We start from the raw sequence: 10,568 nt of genomic DNA, 5'->3' as shown, positions 1-10,568 counted from the left end.
AACAAGTAAAAAGTGACAGACATATCCTCATCTTCCATTTCTACTCTGGTCAACAAAAGTTCCTATAATGTTAGCATGGGGGGGGCTTTGCTCCAGATGAGTTCTTCTGCAAGCAATGACTAAAGAAATGCTATCTCTCTGCTCATGTCAATGTATGATAAAGTAATAGCATACTATATCTGAAGAAATTGCATACTTTATCATGTAAGCTATTGTTATGGATCCTATTTAAAGTGGCTACTGTGTAAATACAATAACCTGATGGCAGAAGGAATACAAAATTTGGAGTAATGATTAGTGTATGTATATAATGTACTGTATGTAGGATTGCTTTCATTTTATTTTCCCATGTGTATGTGTTGGCATGTGCTCATTTTTAGCTTTACATTTAGGTAACCTCTACATATTTATTTAATTTACCACAGTCAGTGAATGCAGAACGTTAAATTGGTTAGAATATAGCTGGCATATATAATAAATATAATAAAAGAATTTAGCATAGCGAGTTTAGAGAAAAGAGTAGCAACGAGTTCACACCGATGCACCGAGACGGTGCAGTGCATCATCTTGATGGCACAACTACTCTTTGTACTTCTGTCTAACTTCCGACTTTTCGGCCATTTTTTTGTAGCTGGATATAATTTGTTAGGTCTTTATGAATGAGGATACAGTTATTGATAAGCCTAATCCCCACATTTGTAGTATCCAACACAAAACAATTTTGTTTTCTTATAGGTCACCTGCAGTGATGGGAATAACAGTGTTATAATTAACGGTGTTACTTTTTTCAGTAACGGGTAATCTAATTAATTACTCTTCCCATCTTAATAATGCCGTTACTGCCAAAAAATGCGGCAGGATATTAAAATTGAAGCTGTTTTTTCATCACACCAACTTGATCTCTAAACCAAGAGGCAAGGACTTTTTTTCTGCCTCGGTTAGTGGGCCGTGCACGTGACAAGCGCATAAATGCTGACGATTGGCTGAGGTGGAGTAAAATCTCATGGTAAGCCAATCAGAGGTAGAGTTGGGCGGGTGTTCGAAAGCAGCATAGTCGTAATAGGACACAACGAACGACACAAGGAGTCAGTCAACGAGAGACAGGTAGACACGTTACGAAATCAAGGGGGGGGGGACGGGACTCTTTCTGCTAATGATTTCCCACCGTGGTCAGAAAACATGGGTGGGGGGGGGGGGGGGGGGGGGGGGGGACTTTGTTTCTCTCACTATGACTCTAGAGTTCCTACTCGCTGCGAAGCAAATTGCTGTCACTCTCTCACTTCTCCCTCGCTCTGTTACCACACACACACACACACACACACACACACACACACACACACACGTATAACCATCAGGCCACTTCCGTTATCTGCTCTACAAAGAGTTTATGTAGTTATTTAATTTTGCTATAGTGCTTCACACGCATTATTTAATTTACCCCAGTCGTGGCCTGTTGAGAGGCAATAAATATCAAAAGTTCCAAATTATCTATGTTGTTGTTAGTGTGGATCTGAGAGTTGTGTCACTTTTTCAATGTTGTGGTTGCTTTTTTTGATGTTTTTTCCAAAAAATGTTGACGTTTCTAATGTTGACATTTTCAGCTTATTTTGAAGGCTTATTTTTTGGGATGAAAAAAACTGAAAATCAGTCAAATTTGACCCGAGGACAACATGAGGGTTAAGACTCACTTTGGGCAGAATACTTTTTGAAGACCAAATCTTGTTCTCATGTAGCAAATCACTTTATTTGAAAATAATTCTAATAAAAACACATTGAATAAAACAAGGTAGACTGTTGTTTAATTTTTTTTAAATGAATATTAGTAGGTGAAAGTGTCACATTTAAATTAACGGGTAATATTTCCAAGGCCTTAACTCTGTTTTAATCACCTTTATTAACTGATGAAAGGCTTTTACAAGCTCTGGATGGGCTTTTTCTTAAAAACTTCTCATTTCCAGCGTGAAGCTTGCAAAATGTTCAGTTTATCCAGAAAATACGTCACAGTACAGACATTAAAGGTGCTACCTCACCCATATTGCAGTGACTTTAAACTGTTCTTTGTTTCTGTCCTCAGTGGCCATATTATGAGAAAACACTTTTTCTGGGATTTGGGGTGTTAATTTTGTGTCTCTGGTGCTTCCACACACATGCAAACTAGGAAAAAAAAATATCCATGGTGTTTTGAGTGAGATCCAGTTTCTGAATGTCCTCGGTCTTCAGTCTCCGGGTGAGCTGATCAACATCTGCGCGGCTTTCTACGTCACTAGAGACGAGGTGGCTAACCGTAGCATGCTAGCTCATTCTCAATGGCAAAACACTGCTACAGCATCCACTAGTTGACCATAATCTCCAAAAGAACTACTTCCTGTCCCTGTTCTGCAGGTATTCCACAAGTGGCCCAGGTCTAGAAGACGTCTCCCAGCTAATCCTGCCTTGGACTGACCAAAGCTGGAGAAAGAGTTATCTAGCTGATGGGATCTCACCGAGCTACTGAGCATGTGCAGCTCCCAACAAAGATAGTATAGAAGTGAGATGTCTCACTCTGGAGCTAAAACAGAGACTTGTTTTAGCTCACAAGGGGCAAAACAGAACAAAAATATATATATTTTTTTAAATTAAACCATGTAAACCTATTCTGGTACAACCTCAAAATACAATTATGAACCTGAAAATGAGAATAATATGGGTTCTTTAAGCAATCTTCAGTCTGCACTCTGGCCAGGCCAAAAGCGGTCAACGTGGTGGTAGCCTCTTACCAGCTTAAAAGGCATTTCAATCTAAAGTAGCCAGTCCCATCTTCTTGTGTTCATCATACAATTAACAAACTTGTTTTTCTGAAATTTATTGTGCATTACCATGTGAAGCAGTGACCCACAGTAAGTAATGGAGTTTCGGAAATAACAGCAATAAGGCAAAGGTGTCAGACACCAAACAAGACGAGGACCACAAAAGCGTCACGTTCGATAATTTATTAAAGGGTTGGGGGTATGGGAGTTTCAGAGGTACCGGGAAATCCAAAAATCAGCACATGTGTAGATCCCCAGTAGAGAGCAGGAGCTGGATGATCCTAGAAGTCCAGAGCAGGAGAACACGGAAGCAAGTGAGCGGATCCGGGATCACCAGTAGAGCGTCAAAAGGCTTTTCCCAAAACAGGCGGTAACCGGTACTGGTAGCACGATCTGACAATGAGGACTGAAAACAAGGCGTTATATACAGGACATTATGAGTGGTGAATGCATGCAGCTGGTAGGTAACAAGGGTGAGGCAGAGCAGAGCAGAAACAGGTGAAAGTCATCAAACCCCAATCAGCGTGTTGCCAGGCAGAGAGAGAGCTCATGACAAAAGGTCCAGTCCTGGTTTTAGCTGGATTTAAGCTGTCCTGTGTTGGTCTATAGTCAATTTAGGCATTAGCGGTCACAGGCAAATCAAACAAAGCAGTGAATGATTAATCCACAAAAACAACAGTCTTGTTGTGAAATCGTACACCCACAGAAAACCTTGGAACCCCATTGGAACTTGCAGAGAGGTATACTGGCAGTCAGATATCTCTTGCACAACAGAATCTTGTAAACACACCACCGGCAGCTTCTATAAAGGCTGACCGCCTCTCTGACACTCAGTCATAGTTCCTTTGTGACAGCTATTGGTTTCCTGTTATATTTTGAAGCCGATCAGCTCTAGCATCATGTGGATCAGCAGTTCTTTTCTGGTGGCGGGGCTGTTTCTGAGCACCTCGGCCCTGACGCCTGAAGAATGCCAACCCTTGGTCAAGCCTTTGCCTCTGATTGAACCCTCAATGGTAAGCCTTCATCGTTCTACTGCCTAGGTCTTTGGGTTTGTGTATTAGGCCTGAGCATTGAGCCATTAAAGCATTATTCAGCATTTTGGAAAATTCTTCCACACTTTGTGCCTCTCAAGGCTTAGCATCACATTTTAAATCAGAGCTAAGCACGCATTTCTCTTAAAGATAATGATAAGAAATACATATGTAAAACCTTGCACGATATAAAAATATTTTAACCAACTTCCCAAGATGTAAGGCTGTTTCAAATCCATGTGGCCACTGGCTACCATTGTTGGCTGATTTAAAAGTAGGCTATTGTTATATCCAACGCACAAACCATTTTGTTTTCTAATATGTGTTCAATTTGAAACTTTGCCTTGTGGTTATGAAGATGTGAGGACCTGTGGTCTCAGCAGAATCTGTCAGGAACCCCTTAATCCCCTTAATGCTGGCTCTGATGTCTTCATTGACACTGCCTTTGCCGTGTTAGTTCTAGGTACCTTTTGGACATTTTAACATTGTTGGTACTTTTGCCCTAATCCTAAAGTTCCAATAGCTAAATAAATAGTCATGTCTAAATGATTAATGTTTGTGTGCAGATGTATGGCAGGTGGATCACTATTGCAGGTTACGTTGATGGTGAAGGATTTAATGCCATTCTGAAGGCAACAGAGAGCACCTGGGTGAATGTGACTCAATCACCGTCCAGCCCAAATGTAGTCGTCACACATGAGAAGGACAAGATGTGAGTTGATGACTGTACAAATACCCAACATAACAATAGCTGCAAATTAGAATTAAGAAAACATGTGAGGGAGGAAAACATTTAACACTGTTGACTGATTTATATTACTGATGAAAGGCCTATATAAGCTCGTTGGGCTTTTAACCTTTGTGTTGTCTTCCCTCTCGGGGCCCTCCTTTTTCAACACCTGACGCTTTTTTTTCAATGTTTGTCACTTTTTTTGACGTTTTCAACACTACGTAACACTAACTTCAGCTTTGCAGTTGTTTTTTAAATTTATGGTCAATAAACCTCATTTATAGGAAATCATACCAGATGTTTGAGTTAGAAAACCAGAAATTAGGAATTATTTAGACTAAAATTAAAGGAATGGATGTTGATGGATAACCACAGACTGGAATATGTCAACTTTTACTCAATACTATTTCAAAACAACTTCCATTTGTTTTTCAAATGCTATAAAGTTGAATAAGACGCCCCAAAATTAATGAAAGTAGAGATTTGTACTTGCCAAAGAGCGTTGTGTGGAACCAATCATGTTATTTTAAACATTGATGTAGGAAAATGGGTCAATTTGACCCAGGGACAACATGAGGGTTAAAGGTCAAATCTTGATCTCTGAACTCTAGGTCCACTACCGAGCCTTTTCCAAGCTTTTAAATGTTCAGTATTCATAAGTGAAGAAATCGTACCTTTTTAAGACAGCATGGCTAAGGAAGTCATAAAACAGCTCTGTCAGCACATGATCTCACCTTTTCCTCTTGTTTTCCCCAGAAATGGAACCTGCGTGGACTTTGCTGTCAATGTCACCATTGATGGCAACACTGGATCAGGGTCACGTAAGATACCCTATCAAACACGACAGTGTGTTTGTTTCTACATGTGTGTTTGTCCTGTTGGTCAGACAATCCAGCAGGGCAGATCGTGTTGCCTTCAGATGCTTAGTCTTTCAATTAGTGATGCCCAAAAGGCTTCATGAACCATTGGTTGTATTTGTTGATCTGCATTCTGTTAATCTGCATGTACTGCCAGTGCTGCAGTGACAGAGCAGAGGGAGCAGCCCCCCACTTCCTGCTCAAATATTCTGTTTCTCTAGAAAATACGTTACAACACAGTTGTTTTAGGTGCTCGTCCACCCATTTTACTGTGACTTTAAACTGTTCTGTCTTTGTTTCGGTCCTCAGTAGTCATGGACATGATCAATTCGAAGTTCCACTTGCTGCCAAGCTGTGAAGGCTGTTTCGTCATGAACGTCAACACCACCGCCAGAAACCTCGACATGATATTTCAGCAGTTAAACTTCAACATGGACGTTACAGGGGAGGAGATCCACGTTCGGGCCCTTTATTTGATAGGTAGGAATAAACCAGCTTGAGAGAAAATGTTTCAAAAATGTGAGAAAACACTCATTTATTTTGCTATGTTTCCAGGCAAAGAGTCCACCCTGAAGGACTCTGACGTGGAACGTTTCAAGCAGCAGGCGAGCTGCCTCGGCTTCTCCAGAGAACCAGACTTCCTCTACGACCCCAAGAACGGTGCTACACCTTTTAAACCCGTCTGATTAAATTATGAAATTAAGATGCTTGATGTCAGACAGAACTGATCTCTTTCTCTCTCTTTCTCTCTGCAGAACTCTGTGCTTAAGGCGAGAGCATGAAGTTTCGACCAAATTTTACAAATATTTTGTGATGAAAAGGGACTCAAACCATCAAATGTCTCGCCCGTAGTTTGGGATTCATAGTCTAATAAAATGGTGTGACACAAAAGGTTCTCAAGCTGTGACTGTGTGAGCTAAAGATACTGTGTGAGGTGAAAGGGACAGGTGCATGCTGGTACTTTAACAACAGGAAGTGTTGGAGCTGCAGCTGTGACGCACATATCAAGGAGCTGATTAACATCCCTTATTACACATTACAGACGGATTGCTTTCACCAAAAATCCCAAATGGAGTCCCAACTCAGTCAAATCAGACCACACATACATAAAAGAAACATTTTTAGATGTGTTGTAAATAACACTATCCATGGATAAATGAATGAATCCACTTAGAAATCCACTTGAATTGAAATGTATTGACTTCTTCAGGTTTCAACATTTAAAAAGCCAATGTGACCACGCCTTGACCCCCGTTAGTTCAGGCTTGGATTAGTTTGCAGAGTAGACTTTGACTATTAGAGTATTTGAAGTAGTTATGGTAAAATTAGCAGTTTAGTACTTAGCAACCTGACTTTATTTGATCACAAGGGAATCATTTTTTTAAATGCTTTGAAAAATTATTATTCCTAAGAAATATGTATATTTGGGGTAAATGGGCACCAACATGCATAAACGCCGGTAGTATCCTTGTGCTAATAAAGCGTGCAATAACTGTGGAAACTTTCCCTAAAACTATTCTTTCATTCATTGTTTACATGATGAGCTTGAGTGTGAGACTCTTGTCTAAAAGGACGTGGAAGCTTTTTGACGCTTTCACTGTCCAATCATGGGAGAAGCACACGCAGTCACTGCACAGCCAATACACTGAAACTAGAAACTTTTTAGAAATTACATACTGTATATAATGAAAGAATTGTCATTGTTTGTTGGGCACAGTTAGCTCGCTCGTTAACCTAATGACCCGTGCAGGATTCACTGTGAGCGTTTAAGAGACAATGTGACCGGCAGGTAACGTTGGTCCCTATACGCTTACAACGTCATATCATAAATCATAGGGAACCCAGCAATTGGAATCAGGAACTTTTACTCCATTTTCTTGCAGAGATGAAAGTTTAATTGGATGTTTCTCCGGAATCAGCCAGCGCGAATGACGTCTAGATTCAATTAATCAATCCTTATCTTTACAGTTATTACTGTAAAGTCTTAAATTGGCTGTCAGCTAGCGGCTAGCCAAATTAGCTGTTAGCTAAACTAACATTAGCTTCCTGGTGGAGGGTAACAGCAGACCACTACAACAACAACAACAACAACAACCGGAAGCGTAGTACAGATCGTGCAGTGCCGTAAATCCTCGTAAAACAGCATTATCATCTGCGTATGCGCGAACATCTTGCGCATACGCAGGACGGATCGTGCAGGCAGCACTGATCAGGTACCGACAGTAGAAATACATTAACCATCTCGTCATTGGTTCGGAGAACGTCTTGGTAAATTCTGTTGCAGCTGGCTGAGAGGAGAGGCACGCGTCCTCCGGAGGGTAAGAACCAGGGATTGTTGGGACCGGGAATGTTCGCTCTATTCATTTTATTTCTATGGCTCAACCTCTGCTGCGATGTGTTTCTAAACGCATCCAATGTTATTGTTATTGTGAAAGTGAGTTATGCTGGTTTGGAGTACCATCTTCTCAGAAATTCAGACCAGGTACGAGCTGTTGTACACTACTTGAGTTTAAATATTTAGAAAGTCTGGTTGCTGGTGAGGGGTCTGCAAATGTCAGGAATACCAAAGGAAAGTACCAACGTACTGAAAAACTTATGAACTGCTTTGTCTCCTTTAGGGGAATGCATTTGATATAAGTTTCGCAATATGTAGTCTTGCATTGGGAGTAAGGTCTGGCTATACCACAGATACATTCTGGGATAGGAGGGCGGGGGGGATGACGACACTCTGGATTGTTTGCATTTCTTTTAACCTTTGTATTTGACGCATTTTAAACCATTTTTATTTTCACCAAATAGCCAGAAAAATAAAGTGGATTGAAGTAAAATAAATCACCAGCTCACTACTTTCTTTACATTCCTTTCAATACTACAGATATAGCTTCTTTTTTTCTTAAAATTTGAAAATGCAAAGCAGACATAATACACAATGGCAAAATTATGTCACTATTTGGCATTTCATGTGTAAAAAAATACCAATTTCAGTTCTGAGTTCACTTCAGTTACTTTATCTTGCATCCGCTTCAAATGTCCGACATATTTTCCTGTCAGATCAGGACAACCGTCATAACTAGGCTATGAATACACAAACATTAGCCGTTATGAAAGATTGTTTCGTAGTAGGGAGTGTAGCTTTAAGAGAAAAGAGGACACCACAGCCGTCTCGTGTCTGATTTGTGTCAGTAAATTGGCCGATAATGAAGGGATCGCACTTAAAATCCTAATATTTACTGAAAGAGCACAAAGCCTGACAGGCCCATGGTGCTGCTGCAATTACCTCCCTGCAACCCCAGCTCAGTTTCCTACAGCTGTTTGTGTTTTGTTTTTTCATTAACCGCCTCATTTGGACTAATGTTTGTTTGGTTTATTAGTTCATTTGCTTTCACTATAATAATAAAACAGACAAAAACCCTAAGATCATTAAGGATCAGCTCCACAGGTCCCCAGGGCTGGAGGACACTGGACAAAGCCAACATGAAAATTGGCGTTGGTGTTCCGAGTAAAAAGGTTTTGCCTCCAGTTTTTCTGGTTGAACGACATGTTTTAACATGTTCAAACTTCCCTTTTAAGCGCACCACTTTAAAAAAAGTCACCCCCTTTTTTTTCATCATCCTTTCTTTTACGCCCTTGCCGATTTGTAACTGAAGACATTTAAAAAATAAAAAATTTTAAGAGTTTGTGAATCTTATACCCTGCACATGTAGGTGTTCCTTAGAGAGGAAAAAATCAGCAGTGTGGTTTACAGAGAAGGAAACACACAGGTCCATTAAAGGCCCCGCCTGCATGCAAACCGCCGCAATCGTGACAACGGGTGTGTCTGGAGAGCTTAACGCTCACAATTGATCATGAACAAAGCGGTTCTCCTTGTCAGGTTAAATAATCAGGTTAAACGCCTCACATCTCCAAGGTATGTGTGTAGAAGTGTTAAGAATGAAATGGAGACAAGCCAAGCTAAATCTGAGGAGGGAGGACATGTTCATTTTGGCATTAAGACCAGGAAGAGTACCTTAATTAGTATTTCCCCTAAAGGTGCCCTGTGTAGAAATCATTTAACCCTTGTGTTGTCTTCCCGTCAACCATATGATTGATAGATAGATAGATAGATAGATAGATCGATAGATAGATAGATAATTGATTATATTTGATCCCAAAAAATGGGAAATTACAGTGTTACAGCAGCACATAGGAAAAAAATATACATACATACAATATACATGAAATAATAATAATAATAAAATATAAGAATAAAATATAAGAATATAAGAACAAATATTAAAGATGGGAAAACAAAATGTGCAACTGCTTAAGTAATATGCTAAATGCATGGTAAAATGTAAATGAACCAATTGTGCCGGTTGCTCTTATTGCAATATTGCGGTGTATAACATTATTATCGCTTTTTTCCAACATTTTTGTCACTTTTTCAATATTGTGGGTGCTTTTTTTTTTTTTTTAAAGTTATTTGATATTTTCTTATTCGGCCCAGTTTTTGTGATCAATAAACTGAAAACGGGGCAAATTTGACCCCAGGACAACATGAGGGTTGATAGGGTGCAGTTAATTAAATGAAAAGCATTTTTTGGTCATGTGACGTTATATTAGGTATGCAAATTCTGTTTGTACAGGATTTGTTTTTTGAACAGAAGTGTAAAATAAAAGAGAGAAAGGAAAGAAGTGACTAATTTTGAAACTTAAGGAGAATTCTGGCGTTGTGAGTTGGTTTCACACCGTCACCCGGCAACTGTCCTAAAAAACAAAAAATGATGTCTGCTGTAACGTGGAAACTGTCCCTATCCTAGAGTATAGACTACATAGGTTTATTACATTACATTTAGCTGACTCTTTTGTCCAATATGACTTCCAATAAATTAAATCAACCATTAAAGTACAAACCCTGAACAGCAAGAATCACAAAGATAGCAATAGCAAACCTATACTCTTCTAAGCATCAAAAAAGGGCTCTCGCTAACTTTCAGTTTTCACTTGGTTGAAAACTTATGCAAATATCTCTCTAATTCGAAAATAGACTTAGATTTGAATGAAAACTATATATTTTTTATAGAATTACTACTATTTATTAATCCCCAGTGGGGAAATTACAATTTACACTCTGTTTTTGTTAGAATCACTACACACAGGCTTGAAATACACACACGCTCAGTAC

The 10,568-nt window shown here is 39.6% G+C and overlaps 1 protein-coding gene across 3 annotated transcripts; it reads left to right on the top strand.

The window, feature by feature from the left end:
- Positions 1-3,527: 3,527 nt before the first annotated feature.
- Positions 3,528-6,501, top strand: LOC116704168 (uncharacterized). Of its 3 annotated transcripts, none has more exons than XM_032539449.1 (6): positions 3,528-3,799; positions 4,384-4,529; positions 5,304-5,368; positions 5,717-5,884; positions 5,960-6,064; positions 6,160-6,501. In XM_032539449.1, the coding sequence occupies exons 1-6, from the start codon at positions 3,686-3,688 to the stop codon at positions 6,171-6,173; spliced, it is 612 nt and encodes a 203-aa protein (XP_032395340.1). In that variant the 5' UTR covers positions 3,528-3,685; the 3' UTR covers positions 6,174-6,501. The 3 variants fall into 3 exon arrangements, with proteins under 3 accessions (XP_032395340.1, XP_032395339.1, XP_032395341.1); XM_032539448.1 differs by having other exon boundaries at positions 5,714-5,884; XM_032539450.1 differs by lacking the exon at positions 5,717-5,884.
- The last annotated feature ends 4,067 nt before the right edge of the window (positions 6,502-10,568 follow it).

The sequence above is a fragment of the Etheostoma spectabile genome, chromosome 16, assembly GCF_008692095.1.
Source record: "Etheostoma spectabile isolate EspeVRDwgs_2016 chromosome 16, UIUC_Espe_1.0, whole genome shotgun sequence".
NCBI lineage: Eukaryota > Metazoa > Chordata > Actinopteri > Perciformes > Percidae > Etheostoma > Etheostoma spectabile.
The sequence above is the reverse complement of the archived record's forward strand: the minus strand, read 5'-3'. Positions and strand labels throughout refer to the sequence as shown.